The sequence below is a fragment of the Arvicola amphibius genome, chromosome X, assembly GCF_903992535.2.
Source record: "Arvicola amphibius chromosome X, mArvAmp1.2, whole genome shotgun sequence".
Taxonomy (NCBI): Eukaryota; Metazoa; Chordata; class Mammalia; order Rodentia; family Cricetidae; genus Arvicola; species Arvicola amphibius.
The window spans coordinates 59,821,098-59,845,965 of record NC_052065.1 but is presented as its reverse complement, the minus strand read 5'-3'; the positions used below and the strand labels follow the sequence as shown (position 1 = coordinate 59,845,965).

Sequence of the window (24,868 nt, the reverse complement as noted above, 5' to 3'; positions counted from 1 at the left end):
AAATTGTGTAAGGGTTTGAGGACATATGGCTCAGAGACAGAACACTTGCCCACTGTGCCTACCAGTACCAGAAAAAAAAAACAAGCAAAACAAAACAGAAGAAAAACATTACTGTGGTAAGGGTATTTATGTAAATACTAAGATTTAGCCAGGCTTGGCAGCACATGGCTTTAATCCCAGCATTTAGGAGGCAGAGACAGGCAAATCTCAGAAATTGAGGCCAGCCTGGTCTATAGAGTTAGTTCCAGAACGGCTAGGGCTATGTAGAGACTTTGTATAAAAATTAACTCCCTTGGCCCTCCACAAATACTTAAGACTCAAAACACAGCATGTAAAAAGGAAAGCAGTAAGCCCTAATGATCACTGCAGTTTTGATTACTGGCAAAAAATTACTAATTATAATCCAAAATTTCAGCAACACTTAGTTCCACTTCAGAGAACAATCACATCACAGTTACCCCTGCCAACCATCATCATCAACCTTCAACCGATCTCTGCTATAGCACTCCCTGCCTGCTATCCCTTACCTCTCAATTAGCTGTTTCCCCAAAACAATCTTGGTCCCTTCAACCTTGATAAGTTCTTCATTATCATTATGAATGACTGTCTTTTCTAGCTCTTCCTCCTGTTCCTCTGTCATGGCAACAGGATTAGAAGGTGGAGCATTTGTTTGATAATAAAGGGGGCAGAATTTGTTTGTCCTCATGTGCCCGATGGCACCACATGCTCCACATTTCAGCTGCAACAGAAAAAAATAAAAAGAAAAAAACCCCACAACATGTTAGAGGTAAACAGGCTGAACCATGTCAAAAGTAGAAAGAAACATATGTGGAACTGGGGAGAAACAAGGGTAGATATCATTTTATAGAAAACTGGTTTGGAAAGGTTAAGGTCACAGAGCTATTAAGTAGCAAAACCACGCCCTGATATGCTGTATACAAGTTCACAGTTGCTTTCATTAAGCAGTTACCTTATCTTATGGTGTACATTACATAGTAGTACATGGAATTTTTAACCTAAGCGATGCAAAACAACCTGGATGCTATGTATTCTTGTCTTTTCCCTTTCCTTTTTTTTTTTTGGTTTTTGAGACAAGGTTCTCTGTAGTTTTGGAGCCTGTCCTGGAACTTGTAGACCAGGTTGGCCTCAAACTCGCAGAGATCCACCTGCCTCTGCCTCCTGAGTGCTGGGATTAAAGGCGTGTGCCGCTACTGCCTGGCTAGTCTTTTTCTAATTTCTTTTTAAGACTTTTTGGGTTATGTGTATCGGTGTGTATAGGTATCTGTGCGACTGCGAGAAATTACAATGAAGAGACTGTTTCGAGTCTCAGAAGCCACTCTGGACTTTTAAAGCGTGTTGAGGCTGATAAACTACGGGGACTTTCAAAGTTGAAGTACATGTATTTTGCACTATGATGCAGCTCCTAGCCTATGAGTAGCAGGGGCTGGAATGAGGTGGTTGTATGAGAACGTCCCCTATAGGCTCATGTGCTTGAATACTTGGTCTCACTTGGTAGAACTCTTTGGGGAGGATTAGGAAGTGCAGTAGTGTTGGAGGAGGTGTGCACTAGTAGTGGGCCTTGAGTTCTCAAAAGACCTGTGCCAGTCCCACTGCACTTCTACGCCTTCTGCTTGCGGATCAAGATGTGAGCTCTCAGCTGTTCCTCGCACCACATCCTGTGCTGCTACCATGGACTCTAATCCTCTGCAACTGTAAGGTCAGTTAGGCACTTTCTCTTATAAATTGTCTTGATTACGGTGTCTTGGCATGGCAATAGAAAAGTAACTAAAACATGCTCCCTTGCATGTAGCCTCAGGGGGTGCTAATGGATGTAAGGAGTGGAACATTAACTGAAGTAGGACTCCCTCTATGCAGCTATGAGGAAGTCACCATCTATGCTGGGGGATCATTTGGTGACATGGCTATTTTACACACCCACATCTTGTTACTAACCCTTCATCCATGCTCCTATAAGTAAGCCCAGTAAATTCACTGACTGCCCCAGCTAGAATTTGATGGAATGGTAACTTTGGACTATAACTTGTGTGTATCTTTCAAGGAACACTTCGTGCAGCCCAAATCACCATCTCTGTATCTTCAAGGGGAAGGTGTTACAGAACACCAAGTTCTACCAGATTAATTAATAAGTGAATTCATGACTAAAAGCAAAAGGTCTGGATATAAGATCATATGATCTGTTTGGTAGAATGTGCGGGATGCCAGCTTGAGCAGCTTTCCATTGAAGCTGTTCCACTAGAAAGCTGTTCTTTCAGGAGAAATCCCTGCCTTCAAACCCCTGTCTATAAGAGCATAGCTATCACAGCTTCTTTCCAGAGAGGCAGACTGCTGCTTGGAGATCACAGCACAGATGTTTGTCTCCTAGGAGCACGTGTGCACTTCTATTCTTCCAGGAATGGTCAGAAAAGAAAATCCAACCTTTCAAAATATACCTTTCATATATACCTTGTCTAATATGTAGTAGATATCAAATAAATATTTATGGAGTGAATTACTAGACAACAAAAGATAGGGAGTAAATAGATAAATATATAAATGCTTTTAATGAAAAAGAAAAGACCTAGCCGGGCGGTGGTGGCGCACGCCTTTAATCCCAGCACTCGGGAGGCAGAGGCAGGCAGATCTCTGTGAGTTCGAGACCAGCCTTGTCTACAAGAGCTAGGTCCAGGACAGGCTCTAGAAACTACAGGGAAACCCTGTCTCGAAAAATCAAAAAAAAAAAAAGAAAAGACCTTTTGGGTATGTGTATCAGTGTGTATAGGTATATGTGCAACTGTGTATACAAGCACCTACCAGAAGGGAGATGCTAGATCCCTTGAAGCTGGAGCTACAACTGCTTTTGAACCATCCAGTATAAAGTGTTAAGATCTAAACCCCAGGTTTCTGATACAGTAAGCACTCTTAACCACTGAGCCACCTGTCCAGCTCCTCCTTTAAAAAGCTACCATTTTAAAAAAGCATTATAAGGTTAGGGAAGTAGCTCAGCAGTAAACCTATCGGTCCTGGGTCTGATGCCCAATAACAAAGGTAAATGAATATAAATAAAATGTACCAAATCTATCCAACTCCTAGAGAGGAGATAGAGAGAGAGAGAGAGAGAGAGACAGAGAGACAGAGAGAGAGAGAATGTGAGTGAATGAGTTTTCCTTCTGAGGGCCTCATGTAGCCCAGGGGAACCTGAATTCACTAAGTAGATTTGTTCCTGATCCTCCTGCTTCAGCTTCCCTGGTACTGGAACTGCAGGTGTTGTTACAAATAATATAACCCAGTGCTCCACAATATTGCTTCCATTTTGAATAACTAAAGATGACAAAAACTGAGGGAAAAGTTATGCTACCTTCCTTTGCTTTATTAGTGGTGATCATATCATTAAACATTTTTTCTTTTTCTTTTCAAGACAGGGTCTCTATGTGTTTCAAGCTCACAATCCTGTGGCAGCCTATCAAGTACTAGAATTACATTGTGTTCGACAATACCTGGCTATTGTATACTTACTTTTAGGTCAGGGCGCTCCTTCATTTTTTTGGGCTTTTTCTCAGGAGGGCCCTTTAGCTTCTCCTTTTCCTGGTTTCGTTTAAGTCTTCTCAATTGCTCTTGAATCCTCCGCCGTTCTTTTCGCATCTCTTCTCTATGTTGCTCATCAAAAAGGGCAAATTTTCGACTGAATAACAAGAGAAAAAAATACAACAGGACCATAAACAACCTAAATCAAGATGATTACCCTGAAAGCTACCATCTCAAAATATAAATAATTCATCCAGGCTGAAATGAAATAAACTGCCTGCCATCTTCATGTTCCTTGATAGTCAGTCTTCCACATGTATAAAATAGCATCTCTCAGTCCAAGTCCTAAATGATCATTAAGATTTTGCTTTTGATGTTTGAGACAATGTTTTACAGTCCAGACTGTCTAGAACCCACGTTCCTTCTGCTGAATCCTCCCAAGTCCTGGTTTTATAGGAATGATTTTTGCAAAGGCAAAATAAATCACCATACTCCAAACATAGCAAGCTAGTTATTTTCCCAGTGATTTAGCTCTGTTCAAATCCAAAGATCTAAAGGCAAGAAGGTTCTAAACAAAGCAGATTTCCAGGGATAACAATATATATTCCTATCACTACAACTCATACATATACGTTGTTTCCATTATTTTTCCTGCCACACTAAAAAGTGGCACATCAAACTCACATGAATTCCTCATCTTTTGTGGTACGTATGCGCACATAAGCATCAATAACAGCTGCTTTTCGGACTGTCTCACAACGAACATACTCCTTCCCCTCTTCATCTCGAAATGTTCGATAAATCTTGAGACAGCGGCCAGTGGCAGAAGAGTTAAGGCTAGTCACCGAAGCTGTATCATCATCTCTGTGATTATTTCCTGCGGCTGCTGAGCCTGCTGCTGCAAGATAGAAAACAATTTCCAAACATTCCCTATAAAACCCAAATTGCTACTTTTTTGGAGTTGTATACATTCAACATACCACAAAACCCTAGTTCTATTAAAAGCAGAGAGTTGTTAATAGCAACAAGAACACCCTGATTTGCCCTTTCCTGACTTCTTTTAACCACTGCCAATTTCCATTTTTATAAATACAAACATTCTAGAAATACCTCAAAGTATTATGTTTGCTATTGGAGATCGAGAAGCAATAGTTATACTTTTATTCCTCTGAATAGCAGAGTGACAGAAAATTCTTAGCAGAAGACAGTTGATGAAAACATCTAAGCAAGGACTCAGGAGGAATAAACAAGCCCAGCGCATGCTTCTCAAATTTTAATATGAAGAGGAAACATCTGGGGATCTTGTAAAACTGTAGACAGGTGATGCACGCCTTTAATCCCAGCACCTGGAGGCAGAGGCAGGCGGATCTTGGTGAGTTCGAGGCCAGTCTGGTCTACAAGAGCTAGTTCCAGGACAGGCTCCAAAGGCTCCAAAGCTACAGAGAAACCCTGTCTCAAAAAACTAAAAAAAAAAAAAAAAAAATGTAGACTAAACTCAGTAGGTATGGAGAGACGATTCAAGATGATTCTGCCTTTGGTGCATGCCTTTAATCCCAGTACACAGCAGTCAGAGGTAGACAGATCTCTGTGAATTCAAGGCCAGCCTGGTCTACAGAGCAAGTTCCCGGACAGCTAGAGCTACAGAAAGAGACATAGTCTCAAAAACAAGCAAGTAGGGCTGGAGAGATGGCTCAGAGGTTAAGAGCACTGACTGTTCTTCCAGAGGTCCTGAGTTCAATTCCCAGCAACCACATGGTGGCTCACAGCTATCTGTAATGAGATCTGGTGCCCTCTTCTGGCCAGCAAGGATACAGACAGACAGATTTAAATAAATCTTTAAAATAAAAAACAAAAAAAACAAGCAAGTAAACAAACAAACAAACAAAAAAACCACAAAAAGCCATATATCTTTACAAAGAGCCAGAAAAACAAAGTCATACATAACATTACAGAGATGGGCAAACAAAGGTAAGACTGGTATGAATGAAAATGGTCACATTAATCTTCACCCTCAAACTTCATCCTCTCAGTAACAACATCCACTGCCTGCTTGATATCTATTACCAGAGGAATCATGGGGACCTTGTTATCCATTATCCCCAGTCTGCAATTATTGGATAATTTTTAGCACTTTTTGGATCTAAGCTTCCTTTAAGAATCTTCTGAAAACCATGAATCTTCTCAGAAAACTGCCTATCTGCATAAGATTTTAAATATAAATTCAGAAACTTCAAAGACAACCTGGCAAATTCATCTAGAAACTCTCCATTTTATTTATTTATTTGCTTGCATATGTATGTATGCATGGTTTGTTTTGAAGATAGGGTCTCACTATGTATCCCAGGTAGGCCTTCAAATCAAGAGTCTCTGCCTCACTCTACAGGTATGTGCCACCACACCAAGCCAGATATTTCCTGTATTTTTCAAAACTGTTACTCTGGAGGATGAGTTCCCAGAAAGCTGATAACACTGGTAGCCCTGGCATGGCCAGTTACCTGGACTCAGAAAGAGGAAGCAGTCGGCTGGCAGTATCTCTTCAAAATTTTTTCCTCACAGACTGGAGTTCAGTTTGAAGAAATCTCTCTACCTCATCTACAGGGTTTTCTATACTCATTTCTTACTTTGTTTCCGGCTTGGACTCAAGTCTGCCCTTATCCAAGCTCCATTTTTGATCCCTTTCTTTACTTGTCTGAGAAGCTCCCTCACCCAGTAGCATCCGTTGTAGTTCCTTCCGCTCCTGCTCCTCCCGTTCACGAGACAGCTGAGAGCTCGTTTTCTTGTTTTGCAGCATGTTCTCAATGTTCTTTCCCATTTCTTCAAAGTCACTGTCTTCAGCTGAGCTGCTGTCTGTGTCAGTTGATAAGACTTCAGTTGATGACAAAACCCTAGCAAGAGAGGAAAAAAGTTAAAGAGCAGGGGAAATATAAGTGTAGAAAGAAGTAGGATTGGAGAAATAGAAAATTGAGAAATCAACCTTTAAAAGATATACTCAGGGAGGCTGGAGAGATAGCTTAGTGGTTAAGAGCATTGCCTGCTCTTCCAAAGGTCCTGAGTTCAATTCCCAGCAACCACATGGTGGCTCACAACCATATGTAATGAGATCTGGTGCCCTCTTCAGGCTTGCAGACATACACGCAGACAGAATATTGCATACAGAATAAATAAATAAATATTTTTTTAAAGAAGATATACTCAGAATCCATAAAGCCATGAAACCCATAACAGAAAAACTACATCTTCCTAGACAATTCACAGATTTGCAAAATTGCAGTAATTCTTTCAGAATAATTGGGGGAAAAAAAGCTAAGAAAGTAGCACACATATGCTTTTTTTGTTTGTTTTTCAAAACAGTGTTTCTCTGCCGCTTTGGGGCAGGATTTCATCTATCTATCTATCTATCTATCCATCCATCCATCCATCCATCCATCCATCCATCCATCCATCAGCTTTTCAAGATGGGGCATCTCTGTGTAACAGTCCTAGCTGCCCTGGAACTAGATCTTGTAGACCAGGTTGGCCTTGAACTCACAGAGGTCCGCCTGCCTCTGCTTCCCGAGTGCTGGGATTAAAGGCATGTACCACCACACAGGCCAGTTTTTAAAAATTTTCTTAAAAGAGACTGTTTGCTCTCTCCACCCCTCACTCCAGATATGCGTTGAATTGTTTATCCTTCTTGCCTCAGCCTTCCAAGTCCTGCTCAGCTCTCCAGTACACTACAACATTTAGATTCATGGATCTTTTCCTATCACATTGCTATTATTTCATAACTAAGTCATTAGAGGGAAAAAATAAAACCATTATCACACTTAAAACTTCCAGGCCCAAGCAAAGTAGGCTACAAGAACTGCCAATGAACTGAGATCAAGCTTAGCATTTAATGACATCCAAAGCTTTTGCTAAATTACTTTGGAGACAGTAGGTTCAATAGGCATGATGGCACATGCTTATAATCCCAGCACCCAGGAGGCAAAGACTAGAGAACTGCCAAAGGCTTGAAACCAACATGGGCTACATGGCAAGATCCTGTTTCAAAAAATAGCTTTAAAAAAGTTGTGCGTGATGGTATATCCTTTTAATCCCAGCAAAAATGCAGGTTCAGGCCAACTGGGTCTCCATAGTGAGTTCCAGGTCAGCTAGAATTACATAGTGAAACCTTGTCATTAAAAAAATAGGAACAGATACTCTGGCAATATTATTACAGACAGTGCCTGGTATTTCAAACACCCAACCACCTAGTTAAATTTTTTTCAGGTGACATCATCTTCATTATACAATATCTTGTAGAGCATGGTAGAGGATACCTGTGGCCCAGAATCTGTTTCCTAAAACAGACACAGGGGGATCATCAAAAGTTCAAGGCCAGCCTATCTCACACAGCAAGTTCCAGATAGCAGGGCTACATAAGACCTCATCCCAAAATTGAAAAATAGTATCTTGGAGCTGGAGAGTTTAGTGATAAAGTATGTGTCTTGCATGTACAAGGCCATCAAAACAAAACATGTCCAGGATACTGCCCCTATCCAGTTTAAACTTTCCATAGTACTGAACATACTTGTTCTGTAGGTCAAAGATACGCTGACATTCCTCTTTGTAACGCTCTTGATGCTCAGCTACAGAAAACCTTGATCCACGGGCAAATTTACTCATAGGCCCCTCTCCAGAGCGAGCCTGTTCTGTTGACATTGTACGGACCACATCAATAACTTCCCAGCGGGACAACTTTTTAATCTATGAGAGAAACGCAGAACTATATATATGCATATATAACCCATTTAGCAATGTAAAAGGACAAACTAGGGCCATTATTAGAAACACAGATAAGAAAAAAAACTAAAAAAGTTTAGAAAAGTTTGGGTAAAGTATTTAGGACCTATCATGATCTACATCATATTAAAAACCCAGGTAGTTCTTTACACCTTCCTACCTTTCTTTCTGTATACAACGCCTCTTACTCAGAGTTTTCTTCTTCTACACCCACCTCTTCTTCAGGCACACCAAATTTACGAAGAAGTTGTTTGGCATTTTTCAGAGACAGGCGACGAAGGTCTGCATCTGTTCCTGTGACTGTCTTTTTCACTGGCTGAGGCTCCTTATCATCCTGTCTCAAACAAAAAAAGTGAGAATCTGAGCTGAATTCCTAACAGTAAGCATCTATGCCATTCTGGCAAATGAAGCATTTCCATGTCCTCTACTCTATTTATATCTACTGTAAACCTCATTCCTTCCTCTTTTGATTTCTAGAAATCTAAAGACTCTCACCTTCTGCTGAGTTGGTTTGTTTGGAATCTTCACATAGGAGAATCCTTCACCACAGCCTGTGGGGTCTGCTACTCCAGTCACCTCCAGGAGACATTTACCCTTCATGGCAGCAATGAAAGCTCTTGTAGTATTCCAAGGAGCAGTACGAACCTAAGATAAAGAAAAGGATTCTCAGGGTTATAGGAAACATTATTCCACATCTAACCACTACCTAAAAGGGTAGAATAATTTCTCTGAACATTTTCATGGTTTCTTAAATTATCCAAATACTAAGTTAAATATGGAGGCAATCCAATGTTCAGCTCTCTTCAATGATATTAAATCACAATGTTTAGAGAGTCAGAGTACAATCAGTATAAGGAATATATTTATCAGTGGTGTTCTTCAGTCCATTATCCCTGGGATTTCAGTAGGTAGGGTTGTACCCACATTCACGATGATCATGGTTAGAAGGACAACTCATTTTGTTGTCCAATTTTTTGAATGGCTTTCTTTTTTTTTTGGTTTTTTTCAAGACAGGGTTTCCCTGTAGTTTCTAAAGCCTGTCCTGGAACTAGCTCTTGTAGACCAGGCTGGCCTCGAACTCAGAGATCCGCCTGCCTCTGCCTCCCGAGTGCTGGGATTAAAGGCGTGCGCCACCACCGCCCGGCTTGAATGGCTTTCTTATTCTAATTTTTTTACAGTAGGGTCTCTAGTCCAGGTTGGCTTGGAACTTGCTATGTATCAGAGCATAATCTTGAACATCTGATTCTCCTGTTACCAAAGTGATGGGATTACAAATGTGTGCCATCTCACCAGCCAAAACCTTTTTAAAAGAGATAATGAGAAGCACTGATTTAAAAAATGAGTGTTATAGGCCATAAAGAAGGCTCGGTGATTAAAAGCATTTGCCATACAATCTTAAGGACTGGAATTTGGATCCAAGCATTCACACAGCAAGCCCTAGCCACAAATGTTTATAACCCCAGCTCTGAAGGATGTGATTCCCCTCTTCTAGACTCTGTAAACAGGCACACGCACATACACAAATAAATAAATCTTCAAAATTTTTCTTTAAGAATAACTACAGAGCTGGGAGAAGTTTTATTATTAAAAAAAAGAGAAGTTGGCCAGGCAGTGGTGACGTATACCTTTAATCTCAGCACTCAGGAGGCAGAGGCAGCTGGATTTCTGAGTTCAAGGCCAACCTGGTCTATATAGTGAGTTCCAGGACAGCCAGGACAACACAGAGAGAAAAAAGAAAAAAAGAGAGAAATGACCTGCTGCTCTTTCAGAGGACCTGAGTTCAGGTCCCAACGGCCATGTCAGGTAGCTTACAAACAAGCACCTGTAAATCCACCTACAGATAGATTCAATGCCTCTGGTCCTCCACAGGCATCCACCTACCCTTACTTACTTATGTGCACATGCACATACAGACAGACACATATACAACACATACATACAATTAAAGATAAAAAATACAAGTGTTGCTGGGCATGGTGGTATGTGTCTGTATTCTCAATAATTGAGAGAAAGGTAGGAATAATTAAAGTTTTCAGGCCAGACTGGGTTACAGAGCAAGATTCTGTCACAAAAAAAGTTTGTAAAACCTACTTCATCATCAATCTTCATCTGGAAATCTTCTTCATTTTCTTCTTCAGGAGCAAAAAAGGACTTCTCTCCATAGCCAGCATCCTGAAAGAGGACAATTCTATGTATAAATAAAGTCAACTGAAAAAAACACAGGTTTATTATTTCTGAAAACAGTTTTACTGAATATTAAATACAAAATATCAAACCATATCAACATAGAAAATGGATCCTATAGTTTTAAATGCATGCATTACTATTGTGCATTCTTGAGCTATTAGAAGATATGCCAAATTCCAAGGAATTTGCTGCCCTAGGGATATAGTTCATTGGCAGAATGCTTGCCTAGCATATGCAAAGGCCCTGTGTTCACACAAAATGCTTTTTTCTAGAATTATTTTTTAAAAAAAATAATTCATTTTTATTTTATGTGCATTGGTGTTTCACCTGCACCCACGTCTGTGTGAAGGTGTCAGATCCCCTGGAACTGGAATGACAGTTGTGAACTGCCATGTGGGTACTGGTAATTGAACCCAGGTCCTCTGGAAGAGCAGCCAGTGCTCATAACCATTCAGGTATCTCTCCAGCCCCTCACACAAAAACATTTTAAGGAACTCATGTGGATGTGTGAATAGCTAGGCCCATTTATAAAGCAAACTAAACTAAAGAGAGGTTCTAACTATAGACTTTCTCAGTTGGACTTTTTCTGTTCTAGCCTTTGTATTATTTTAAATGAAAGGCTCACAGGGAGTGGCACTATTGGGAGATGTGGCCTTGCTGGAAGAAGTTTGTCACTGGAGGTGAGCTTTGTGGTTTCAAATGGTTAAGCCAGCGCCAGTGTCACTCTTTCTTCCTACAGCCTGTATGTAGAACTTTTGGCTACCTCTTCAGCACCATGTCTGCCTGCATCCTGCCATGCTTCCTGCCAGGATGACAATGGATTAAACCTCTGAACTATAAACCAGTTTTCCTTTATAAGAGTTGCTATTGTCATGCTGTCTCTTTGAAGCAATAGAAACCCTAACTAATAGGGCTGTAAAGATGGCTCAATGCTTAAAAGACCTTTCTGCTCTTCCAGAGGATCCTGGTTCAATTTCCAGCACCCACATGGCAGTTCACAGCTGTCTGTAACTCCTCCAGCTCCAAGGGATCTAACATCCTCACACAGATAAACATGCAGTCAAAACACCAATGCATATAAAAATTTTTTTAAAAAAACCTTTACTAAGACAGTCTTATATACTATACATCCCTAAACCATACTTCCAGCTATCATCTTTGCCTATCTGGGAACCCGAAAAGACCCTTTCCTATTTTTTTTACAGAACAGTCACCACCCAAATTAGTGATCTATCATTTTTTAAAGAACGGCAATAGGACTTAAGTCCCTCACTGAGCCTTACATTAACATTAGCTTTCCCTAGAATCCATACACACAGAAAGTACCTCATACAGTTTAAATTGCTGAATAACTGGTAATAATCTAGTAACTATCATTTCTAGAGTATTCACTTCTATCTCTCTGAAAAGAAATGTAGACATAAGCAGTGCCTAACAAGAAGAGGCTCACCTTTAGTCTCTGCTCTGCAGCTATCATGCTATAATAAGCACAACACTGTTCTGGTGATACCATAGCTCTGATCTCCTCTTCCGTTGGTAAACGAAAATCAGACTTCAACACCCACCAGTTTGAATCCATTCCTGGAAAAGATACAGAAAAATTGTTCTGAATTCTAAAGTAACAGCAGAGCAAATTGACACTGAACCAAGTAATGTCTAGACATGACTAGTCAATAAAACGGTGCTGCCAATTTCCTACATCTCATATGAGACATAAGTACGTATGTAAGACATACTCACATGAACGCTCCTAGTAACCAACTGCCATCAAATTAGCAAAAAAGCAATCAAAGCCTCCCTCTAGTTACAAGATTTGTACCTTCTTTTGACAGCCACTAATTTCTTTTCTATTACCTATGATTTAACTGAAAGTCATTTTTTTTTGGGATTATGAGAGTATCACCCAGAAGGCAAGTAGTCACAACTGATGACCTGTACGTTTGAAGTCAGCACACAGCTTTAGCCTCTTCCGGATGCTGCTTTCTGAATGTGAAGGAAAGGCTTTCTTTATATCTTCCATCCTGATCCGCCGTGGCCTATCTTTACTCTTCCAAAACAGGCGGTAAATAAAAACCTGTCCAGTAAGTCAAATACATTCTTATTACATAAAGAAAGGATAAAAGTCCTCACCAAGTTCTCTTCCCCAACTAAGCCCAGATATGTTTTCATCTTTCTATTAGCACATGCATCTTAACCCAACTCCCACCTTACCTGCAGAAAGTCTCGGATGTGTGTATTGGCCCTTTTGGAGTTAGGACCAGGCACTTCAAACAAGGGACACTGCTGGCCCACCACAAAAATGTCCACTAATTCTCGAACATAGTAACCCTGCCTTGTTCGAATGATCAAGAAGTCAGTCTCTGGCATCTTATGAAGATAAATTGGAGCACGAAAAAGATTGTTCTCAAATGCCTAATGAAAATAATCCACAAAAGTTATTTACAAAGAAACCCTAGAAAAATTCAACCAACTACTGAAAAAACTAAAACTGACTATTTATATTAATTAGATCTAAAGTCTATACAATAAAATAAGCAAATGATATGGAATATTAAACAAGATTATTATTATTTTGGTTTTTTGAGACAGGGTTTCTTTGTGTAGCCTTAGTTGTCTTGGAACTCTCTCTGTAGACCAGACTGGTCCCCAACTCAAAGATCCGCCTGTAACTGTCTCCTGAGTGCTGGGATTTAAAAGCCTTTGTCACCTGGCTGAGACTATTTTTTCTACCCACTGTCCTTTAGAACTTAACAGACAAAAAAGAAAGAAAAACTTTAAAAATAGAGCCAGTAATGGCAGTAAATGCTTGTAATTACAGCATTCAGGAGGCTGAAGCAGGAGGATCAGGACAGGTACAAGGCCAGCCTGAGCAATGGCATGAGATTGACATTCAAAACGAATTGAGTCAGAGCAAAGCATAGTACCATATTCCTTTAATGCCAGCCTTAATTAGAAAAGGTAGGAAGATTAAGAATTTAAGGCCAGCCTTGATTACATAGTGAATTTGAAGCTAGTTTGGTTGCATGAGAAACTCCTCCCCACAAAAAGAAAAAAAAGTGGGGCTGGAAGATGGTTCAGCAGGTAAAGTGCTTGTTGTAGAAGCATGAGAATCTGGTTTGGATTCCCAGCACTCATAAAAATCAGAGCACAAAGTTATAGGCCTATAGTCCCAGTGGTGACAGGGTGAAAATAGTGGAGACAAGATCCTAGAAGCCTGATAGCCAACCAGTCTAGGTAAAACTATGAATTTCAGGATCTATGAGAGATGCTATCTAAAAAAATAAGGCAGTGAGTAAAAGAGAAAGAACCAATATAGATCTCTGGCTCTGACTTCCACACATGCATATAATCTCACACACATACTGGAGGAAAAGGTGTTATAACACATACCTACAATCCTAGTACTTGGAAAGTAGAGGCAAGAGGATCAGGAGGTCAAGGCCATCCTTGGCCACTTAGCAAGTATGAAGGCAACACAGGCTATGAGACTTGACTCAAAAAAAATGAAATTAAAGTATATGGTTTACATACAGAAGAACAGCCTCTTCCAGTCACTGTATGAAGACACACAAGTCAAAGTTTCTAAGCTTAAGTTTCCTCAGCTACAAAATGTAGGATACCTAAAATACCTACACTTCATAGGACTGTTATGAAGAGCTTTATACATTAATATAGAATATACTTCTACCTTACAGTCTCATACACAAGAGGTGAGGACAAAACAATTTAGGGGGGCGAGGTCTTACAGAAGACCAGGGATGTCTCAAAAACAAGGCAATTCTCCAATATCACTTAGATTGTTGAGTACTAGGATTACAGGTATTCTACCATCAGGCCTGGCTTCAGAATATTTTTGAATATGTTAGCTAATTAATTAAAAATAAAACAAAAATGATGAAGCAAAGTATTCAAAGAGGACAGAATGAACAAAAACACAAGAGTAGTTGGACAGAAATATTTGAGGTGGAAATAGAAGCCAGATAGAGATCAACGATTATAAGCTTTGAATCTAAAGTAAAGTATTCCCTACCACCAAAAAAAGAGAGCTGGTGAGATGGCTAAGCAGTTAAAGGTACTTGCTGTTCTATTATGAGGTCTGAAGCTCTAAATTTTTTTCTTTGTTTTTTTGTTTTTTTTTTTCGAGACAGGGTTTCATTGTAGTTTTAGAGCCTGTCCTAGAACTAGCTCTTGTAGACCAGGCTGGTCTCGAACTCACAGAGATCTGCCTGTCTCTGCCTCCCGAGTGCTGGGATTAAAGGTGTATGCCACCACTGCCCGGCCTGAAGTTCTAATTTTAGCACCCACATCTGACAGCTAAGATATACCTATAACTTTATATACAAGTTATCAGACACACCTTCTTTTGCCTCCATGTGTGAATACACAAATAATAAAAATAAATTGTTTAAATATCCTAATAATGGGGGCTGGAGATGGCTCAGTGGTTAACAGCACTTGCTGCTCTTCCAGGGGACCCGAGTTCAATTCCCAGCACCAACATGGTAGCTCACAACTGTCTGTAACTCCAGTTCCAGGGGATCTGACACCCTTACATAGACACAATGACAATGCACAGAAAAAATAAAAATAAAGTATTTTTTTAAATCCTGATAACGCTAATGTCAGATGGTGGTGGGACCATGCTTTTATTCCCAGCACTCAGGAGGATCTCTGAGTTCCAGACCAGCCTGGTCTAGAGTGAGTTACAAGACAGCCAGGGCTATACAGTAAAACCCTATCTTGAAAAAAAAATCAAAGAAACAAAAATCCTACTAATCACATTGATGGAGAAATTAAATTCTTTTGTGGGGGAGGAGTAGGGACACAGGGTTTCTCTATGTAACGGCCCTGGTTGTCCTGGAACTCACTCTATAGACCAAGCTGGTCTTGAACCCAGAGATCCTCCTGCCTCTGTGTCCTGTGTGCTAGGATTAAACACATGTGCCACCACCACCACCCAGCTGAGAAATTAAATCTTTTGTTTTGAGACAAGGTTTCTCTGTGCCACAGCCCTAGCTGACCTAGAGCTTGCTTTGTAGACCAGGCAGGTCTTGAACTCACAGAGATCTGCCTGCCTCTGCCTCCCAAGTGCTGGAATTAAAGGCTTGTGCCACCACTGCCTGGCTGAGTAATTAAGTTCTAAATGTTCACTATAGAACGAATTACAGAAGATAGTAAATAATTTTTTAAAAATTTAGTTACATTTTTAATGTAGTATATGTGTAAATAGGTGGACACATATGTGTTATGAAGTAAATATGAAGTAAAAGACAATTTGCATGTAAATTCTGGTGTGTCATGGTGCTTTATCACAGCAATAGAAATCCTCAGACAGAAAAACTGGTACCAGGATCATGAATATTGCTGTGATATATCTGACTGTGTTTTTGGAGGATCTTTAAAGGAGTCTGGAATGTTGGAATGAAAAAGCCATTGAGTGCTCAGTTTAGCTATCTGTTCTATGAAACTTCTAAGATAATGCTGAGAACAGTGCAGTTGATGGAAATATGGCTTATGAAATTTTAGATGGAAGTTTGAGAGTCCCTCAAAGACTACTAGGACCACAAAAGTGAAATATCCTGCTCTGACCTCTGCATGCACATTTATCCACACACTCACATGACTGTAATATCTCTCTCTCTCTCTCTCTCTCTCTCTCTCTCTCTCTCTCTCTCTCTCTCTCTCTCTCACACACACACACACACACACACACAGAGGCACACAAATATGCCCTACAAAAAGTTGGGCATGGGAGCTGGAGAGATGTCTCAGAGGTTAAGAGCATTGCCTGCTCTTCCAAAGGTCCTGAGTTCAATTCCCAGCAACCACATGGTGGCTCACAACCATCTGCAATGAGGTCTGGTGCTCTCTTCTGGCCTGCAGACATACACACAGACAGAATACTGTATACATAATAAATAAATAAATATTTTTTAAAAAAAAAGTTGGGCATGGTGGTACACAACTACAATTCCAACACTTGGGAAGTGGTGGAACAGGAGATCAAGGCCAGTTTGTACTACATACGAATCCTATATCAAAGAAAAAAACAAAACAAAACCTAGAGCCATCAAGATGTCTTGGCAGGTATGAATGTTAGCCATCAAACTTAAACCTGACTCCTGCAATTGCCCTTCAACCTCCCTAACACACACACACACACACACACACACACACACACAGTGTAAAAAAAAGAAACTATAAAAGTAGTCACAAAAGATTGAAGAAGATGGAATGGCTGAAAACCACCAACAAGAAACCTCAAAGAAAATCACAAGAATAAGAAAGCCAACAATAATCAGAATCTGGTGAGGAGGGCTAAGGGTATGGCTCAGTTTACCAGACTGGACTCAGACTTGCATACACAAGGCCCTGGCACTACCTCCAGCACTACCTGCCCCACAAACCTAGAAGGAAATGATTTTTTTAAAAAAACTTTGCAGGTGTAGAAAAGTTAGCAAGAGTGACAGTGGAATAAATAAAGATACAAGAATAAAGGAATGCTTAAGATTGCTATGGACGCTGTGTCACACACCTGCAATCCTAGCACTTGGAAGACAGAACCAGGAGGGTTGCTACAATTCAAGGCCAAACTTGTCTATATACCAAATTCCAGGTCACTTCTAGACTACAGATTAAGTCCCTATCTAAAAAAGAAAGAGAGAAAAAAGGAAAAGATCAGCTCGAGAAATGAAATGAGAGAAAAAAAAGGTAGGCAGTTCTGGAGATGGGTCCCAAACCAATTGTGGACCTCCATAATTCTTTTTAAAAAGCTACTGCTAGCTGGACAGTGGTGGTGGCACAAGCCTTTAATCCCAGCACTCAGGAGGCTAAGGCAGGCAGATCTCTTGAGAGTTGAGGTCAGCCTGGTCTACAAGAGCTAGTTCCAGGACAGGCACCAAAGCTACAGAGAAAACCTGTCTTGAAAAAAAAAAAAAAGAAAAGAAAAAAAGAAAAGAATCTAAAAGCTACTGCCAGAGGGAACTCACTAAAATCTTCAGAAGCACACACACACACACACACACACACACACACACACACACGAAAAAAACCCCCAGCACTTCCTTCTAGCGAGATTGTAACATTCAAGTACAGTTCAGTATTCACAATGGCCACAATTAATTATCATCAAAATGCACCACTATTTTGCAGCACTAGACACAAAGTTAGGGCCTTGAACATATTAGATAAGTGCTCTACAACTGAGCTTATATTTCTAGTCCTTCAAATATACTAATTTTACACAAAAATTTAAAACACTCATAACCTACATTAATTCTAGATATACTTCCCAGTGTTTTGGGTTTGCTTTATAGTCCAGGCTAGCCTTAAACTTGTGAGCCTCTGGCTTGTGCTTTCCTAGTACAGGGATTGCAAGCTGGCACCACCCACACCCAGCTACCAATGTATTTTTACATTTTTTATTTCAATTTTTTAAAAATTTTAAAAATGATTTATTTAACTTTATTTTTATGCATTGGTGTGAAGGTGTCAGATTCCGTGGAACTGCATTTTCAGACAGTTGTAAGCTGCCATGTGGGTGCTGGGAATTGAACCCAGGTCCTATGGAAGAGCAGTCAATGCTCTTAACTGCTGAGCCTTCTCTCCAGCCCTATTTCAATTTTTTTTGAGACCAGGTATCACTATGTATCTCTGGCTGTCCTAGAACTCACTATGTAGACCAGGCTGACCACAAACTCACAGAGATCCATCACCCTTCTGTTGGAATTAAATGTGTGCATCACCACCACCGCTAATGGCCAGTGTGTATTTTCAAATTGCTGTGTTATATTAGTTCATATTTGCAATCTCAGCACTCATAAGGCTAAGGATTGCCCCAAAGTTTGAGGCCAGTCTAGGCTATACAGTAAGTTTCAGGTCAGTCTCTGCTATAAATTAAGATCCTAGCTCAAAAAATACACACACACAACTCAAAAAACAAAAGCATAAATCAAACAATAAAAAACGCTCACTGTTCCATATTCAGCCTAAAAAAATCTAAAAGAACAAGAGAATTATTTTTAAGAAAGTTTGTCTCAAATTTTAAATTATACTAATTTTTCTGTTTTGCTGGTTTATCAGACTCAAACTTACAACATAGTCAAGGATGTCTTTGAACTCCTGATCTTCCTGCCCTCTATGTCCAGTGTATTATACTAATCTTTTATGTTTAATTATTTAATCTTTATTTATAAAAAATGTGCATGAGTGTTTTGCCCTCATCTATGTCTGTGCACCAGATGCATGAAGTGCACAAGGAGGTTAAAAGAGGGTTCAGATCCCCGGGAAGTAGAGTTACAGATGTTTGAGCTGCCATGTAGGTGTCAGAGAATCAAACTAAGTCCTGTGGAAGAGCAGCCAGTGTTCTTAGATGCTGAGCCATCTTTCCAGACTTTGCCTTTTTTGAGACAGGGTCTTACTACATAGCCCTGGCTGACCTGGAACTCAGTATGTAGACCAGGCTGGTCTCAAATTCTGCTTCCCAAGTGCTGAGAATAATGGTGTGCACCACCACACCCACCAAACCCAGTATATTATTCTACCTTATATCTACACATGAACAGTACCTCAATCAACCAAAATAGTCTCTTCCTGGGCAAACTTGCTCCTCATCTGTCAATTTCCTTAGGAGAGAATAAAGACAGGAAATAATTCTTCACCTGCAGTAATTGTCCAGGATGAAGAGAACCCAGGAAAGGAGATGTATGGCAATAAACAGTTTCTCCATATTTGCAATCTGGGGCGCCAGGATCTTTTCCAGGTTTCTAGGAGAAACAGCAAACTAAGTTAGACTCACAGAATAATACCAATAAACACACATGTAATCTTCCATAAGCATAGCATTTGCCATTAGCAAGAGACACCACTCCTTTTTTCCCAAGAAATGTATATGACATAATAGATTTTCACAGATTACCACTACATACCAAATTATAGTTGTATTAATAACAAAAATTTCAGGGACTGGAGATATGGCTTCATGGTTAAGAGCACTTGCTGCTTAACCCAGGCAGTGGTGGCACCAGGAGGCAGAGGAAGGCAGATCTCTGTGAGTTCCAGGCCAGCCTGGTCTACACTGTGAGTTCTAGGACAGGTTCCAAAGCTATACAGAGAAACCTTGTCTTGAAAAACGAAAAAAAAAAAAAAAGCACTTGTTGCTCTTACAGAGGACCCAAGTTTGGTTCTTAGCATTCACGGTAACCATCCAAATTTCCAATTCCAAAGATTCCAACATGCTCTTCTGGCACCCTCAGCCACTAGGTACACATATGGTGCACATACATACATTCAGTGAAACACTCACACATAAATGTAAATAAATTTTTAACACACACATACACAGTTCTTTGAGCACAGACTCACCCGTTTATAGTAGTTTTTTATCTTGGTTGCCATGCCAACTTGCATCATTAACGGTCCATTTTCCTCACTGTATTCTGCAAGAATAAGGTCTCCATCTTTGCCTGTGAGGTCCTGAGGGGTGCGCATAAAAAACATCTCTCCACCACCAGAGGCTTGCCTCTCCTGCTCTCTCATCTGTCCAGAATAAAGACAATATAGCCTTTTTGCACCAAGAAGATAAACTACACACATTGATATCATCCAATCTGAGACAATACCAAAACATTCTTTACCATGTCATTTTTTCTATTTTGTGAAAATTTTCAAACATATCACTAAAGTTGGAATAGTACTCTGAACATTCTTAATCTCACTACTTAAGCATTTTTATTATTTATCTGCAAATTTTCTACAGATTTTAGTAAACCAATTTTGAAAGCTGCAATATTTTAGCCTTAAGTATATTCATATTTATTTTCTAAGAATAAAGATATCTTCCTGAATAACCAAAATAAAATTGTATCACACTTGAGAAAATGAACAATTCTCTAATATAATCTAATATCCAGTAGAGTCTCCCAATCTGTACTCCAATTATCTTACAGAACATTTTTTTCTAATCAGGATTCAATTATACCTTTGCCTTCTTTTTGATGTGCTTCAGCAAGGGCTGGACTGAATGTGGACCTGGCTGAGATAGTGCCCCAAAAGAGTACTTTTTTAGAGGTGGTCGATGAAACTGCCGGAGTTTGATGGGTCCCATATGGGTGGGAAAGAAGGGTTGCCGTAATTCTACTGCTGGAATTGAATGCTAAACAGGAAACAGAAGAGTTAGAGATAAACACTAACTCCTTCCTAGGCAAGATTTACCCACATCCTCCATCAAAACAAAGCAGCTATTTGTACCTGGATAATATTCCCTCCGAAAGTACCTCGAAGACCCTGTTGTTTGGGATAGTAATATTCATCATTGGAGAGATTCCATGGATCTTTCACTTCTGGCTGAGACATGTTCTAATGATAGATCAAATAAACTTCGGTCAGACAACCCTTTCCTATTATCTTTCTTTGTTATTCTAAATACCAAGTTCTTTCTTTTCTTTCCACAAACCTGTTGTGGTTCTTCCTTGATGACTCCTGTTTTTCCTAAGAGAATTCGACTCTTCTTCAGAGATGATTCTTTCTTATTCTCCTTGGAAGGAGAATTAGAAGTAGCTTCTTCCTTCTCATCAGGGATCTCTGAGAATGTAACCCAAAAACTTTAGAATTGCTATCCCTAAATGCTCATTTTCTTTCTTTCCTCCTCTTCCCTTTCTCCTTTTTTACAACCCTCCCACCTCTTCCCCACCGCTCTATGCAGTACTAATGATTGAAACTAAGGTTTAACACAAGTTAGGCAAAGACTACTACTGAACTACATCTCCAGCCCTCTTGACCTCCTTTTGCATTATTTTTAAATAGGATCGCACTAAGTTGACAAAGCTGCTCTGGAACATTTTCTGTTGCCTATAAAATCGTTGAACTTACAGTCTTCTTTCCTTGGCCTCCAAGTAGTTGGAACACCTGCCACCAGGTTTAACAAAAATTCCTATTTCCCATAGATATTTTGAGTTTCTAAGTATATCTCTCACTCCATTTCCAGATTATTTTTAGTTGGTAATTCACTCAACTACATGCGTGATTTTATTTTTCTTCGAGACAGGGTTTCTCTGTGTAGCCCTAGCTCTTTTGAAACTCCCTTTGTAGACCACGCTGGCCTCAAACTCATAGATATGCTTGCCTCTGCCTCCCATGCTGGGATTAACAGCATGCACCACCAAGCCCAGTTTACATATCTGATCTTTAGATAAAATTTTCAACATTCCTATGAGTTTTTTTCTAAATACTCAAACATTAGAAACTGACAGCTACAACTTTTTTATTTAAAAAAATATTAATTTATTATTTATGTATCCAGTGTTCTGTCTGCACGCTTGCCTGTATACCAAAAGAGGGCATCAGATATCATTATAGATGGTTGTGAGCCAACATGTGGTTTCTGGGAATTGAACTCAAGACCTCTGGAAGAGCAGTCAATACTTTTAACCTCTGAGCCATCTCCAGACCCCTACAACTTTTTTTTAGGGGCCGGGCGATGGTGGCGCACGCCTTTAATCCCAGCACTCGGGAGGCAGAGGCAGGCGGATCTCTGTGAGTTCGAGACCAGCCTGGTCTACAAGAGCTAGTTCCAGGACAGGCTCCAAAGCCACAGAGAAACCCTGTCTCGAAAAACCAAAAAAAAAAAAAAAACAAAAAAAAAAAACTTTTTTTTAAAAAAAAATCATTATCTAAAAGTTTTTAGTTTGGGGGGGAAGGAAATGGAGGAAAAGGAGGGGAAACTGCAGTCATGATAAAATATATGAATACATTTAATAAAAAAAGTTTCTAGTTTTTGGTCTCTCTAACCTTTTTGGTCTTCTTTTGCCCTTTGACATTAATAGTAAGATGTCAAAGATAAACAACACTGGCTTCTGTCATCAACATACCCAAAATCAAGTTCTCATCATTGGGATCAAGAGTCAAAACAGGAGGCTCCAAAATCCGGGGCATGGCTTGGGCATCCCAAATGATATTGTCCTCCCAACGTCCATATACCAGATCTTCATTATCAATGGGGAAAATGGAATACCAAGGTTTATCATCATCTAGTGTGGCTGCAAAACCTGACCAAAACAAGAGAAAACAGTAACAAAACATCAATACTCCTTTTAGTCATGATTCTAGTAAACAGAAAAAGAACAAACATTAGTGTAGGTACTCATACAGCTATTCAAAAGGAACCTACTAGATATCATGTACATCTCACTTTGACAGAAACTACTGCTGACAAAATGTTCACTGCAATATTGTTTATAATAGTTAAAACTTAAACAGCCTACTTACTAAGGGACTAACTAAATAATTATGGTGAAGGGCTGGAGATGGCTCAGTGGTCAAGAGCAGTGGCTCCTCTGCTCTTTTCAATTCCCAGCTCCACATGGTAGCTTACCACTGTACCTCCAGTTCCAGGAGATCTGATACCCCCACACAGACATAACTACAGTAAATGCACATAAAATAAAAATAAACCAATTAAATAAAAAATTATGATGAGCTTGGAGGTGGCAGCACACATCTTTAATCCCAGCACTCTAGAGACAGAGGCAGGCAGATTTCTGTGAGTTCTGGGTCAGTCTGGTCTACAGAGTGAATTCCAGGAAAGCCACAGCTACATAGTGAAACCCCATCTCAATAAACTATATATACATATTGGCATATAGGTATATATAAATGTTAACAAAGCAATTATTGGTAAGTAAGAAAAATGGACTTCTAAGAACATTATGTATAAAATGAGAATATTATAAGCTTGGGAAGATGAGAGAAAGATTGTTAGCTTGAGGACTGATTGGCTACACACCAAGATTTTGCATCAAAGATACTATGTAACTGAGTTGGGTATGGTGGTACTCTCCTTTAATCTCAACACTTGGGAGGCAGGGATAAGTGGAGGCCAGCCATGGCTACACAGTAAGACTTTGTCCCCAAAAACCAAAACTTCAAAAGAAAAACTATGCAACTAATAACATATTTACCTAGAATTGAAGGGAAAAATCTTTTCATAAGATTTTAAAAATTAAGGCATTTTTTGCCAGGTGGTGGTGGATCATGCTTTTAATCCCAGCATTTATGGGACAGAGGCATATGGATCTCTAAGTTCAAGTCCAGCCTGGTCTACAGAGCTAGTTGCCAGTTCCAAGATAGCAAATGCTACACAGAGAAACCCTGTCTTGAAAAAGCCAAAAAAAAAATTTAAGACATTTTTGAGTTGGGTATGGTGGTACATATGTATACTCTAGCACTCAAGAGAAAGGGTCTGAGAATACTGAGTTCTAGGACAGTATGAGCTATATACTGTAAGACTTTAAAAAATAATCTATGGTGGCATGGCCTGAATTGTGAAATGAATCCAAGATAACTAAGAAAATGTGGACAATATAGAATGGTTTAAAGAGAAATAAAAAACTAGAAATAACCACTGCAAAATCTTTAGTGTATTTTCTTTTAGTCAGATTTTTGTTTCTACAATTGTTTTTCATTTCATTTTTACAAATGGAATACCAGATATGCTGTTTCGTATCTTTTTTTCTTTCCATTTTAAATGCTTCCTGGCATTTACTTCAATAGTACTCAAGGTGCTAAGGCAAAAGGATTAATTCAAGTTCAAGGCAAGCCTGGACAACAAACATGACAAGTAGTAGGCCAGCCAGGGCCATAGCATGAAATTCTGCCTTGCCGGGCAGTGGTGGTGCACGCCTTTAATCCCAGCACTCGAGAGGCAGGGGCATGAGGATCTCTGTGAGTTCGAGGCCAGCCTGGTCTACAAGAGCTAGTTCCAGGACAGCTAGTACTGTTACGCAGAGAAACCCTGTCTCGAAAAAACAATAAATAAACGAATGAATGAATGAATAAATAAATAAAATGAAACCCTGCCTCAACGAGTCAATTAATCAAGGTGAATTTTTAATATGTCCCCATCCTCAATGTTGGTTAAAGGGTTATCAAGATCACCAAGAACAATTTTAGAGATTGCCAAGGACTTGTTTAAAAGTTCTTTGAAGTCTAACTGATGGCTCAACATAGATAAGATAAAAATGTTTTAAACCATTTTTATTTAAATATTCAATAAATAATGAATAGTTTCTGTGAGTTTAAACATTTATATGAACAACTTTGAAAACTTACACACAAAATTATGCTAAGAAATCAACAAGGCACGGTGGCACACACCTTTAATCCCAACACTTGGGAGGCAATGGCAGGTATACCTCTATAAATGTAGGCCAGTCTGTTCTACACATAAAAAGTTCCAGGCCAACCAGGACTACAAAGTAAGAACCTGTCTCAATTAACAAAAAAGCAAGAGAAAAACCACAGTATAGCATGGGTGTAGTGGTTTACACATGTAATCCCAGCACTTGTGAGACTGAGGCAGGAAGATTGAATCAAATCTGAGGCCAAACCGGGTGGTTGT

General features: G+C 39.6%; 1 protein-coding gene across 8 annotated transcripts in view; it reads right to left on the bottom strand.

Annotated features, from left to right (window-relative positions):
- Nucleotides 1-24,868, bottom strand: part of Taf1 (TATA-box binding protein associated factor 1) — a 69,293-nt gene that overhangs the window by 30,229 nt on the left and 14,196 nt on the right. For 7 of the 8 annotated variants that reach the window (XM_038316584.1, XM_038316592.1, XM_038316587.1 and 4 more), the window contains 17 exons: nt 22,341-22,517; nt 20,927-21,054; nt 20,722-20,829; nt 20,453-20,626; nt 19,837-20,010; nt 19,134-19,238; nt 12,685-12,885; nt 12,406-12,547; nt 11,924-12,054; nt 10,378-10,458; nt 8,782-8,931; nt 8,501-8,620; nt 8,075-8,250; nt 6,229-6,407; nt 4,207-4,420; nt 3,514-3,679; nt 528-739 (listed from right to left, as the gene is read on the bottom strand). In XM_038316584.1, the coding sequence (XP_038172512.1) occupies nt 528-739; nt 3,514-3,679; nt 4,207-4,420; nt 6,229-6,407; nt 8,075-8,250; nt 8,501-8,620; nt 8,782-8,931; nt 10,378-10,458; nt 11,924-12,054; nt 12,406-12,547; nt 12,685-12,885; nt 19,134-19,238; nt 19,837-20,010; nt 20,453-20,626; nt 20,722-20,829; nt 20,927-21,054; nt 22,341-22,517 (2,638 nt within the window). The remainder of the gene's footprint in view (nt 1-527; nt 740-3,513; nt 3,680-4,206; nt 4,421-6,228; nt 6,408-8,074; nt 8,251-8,500; nt 8,621-8,781; nt 8,932-10,377; nt 10,459-11,923; nt 12,055-12,405; nt 12,548-12,684; nt 12,886-19,133; nt 19,239-19,836; nt 20,011-20,452; nt 20,627-20,721; nt 20,830-20,926; nt 21,055-22,340; nt 22,518-24,868) is intronic. The other variant, XM_038316586.1, reaches the window with a different exon arrangement.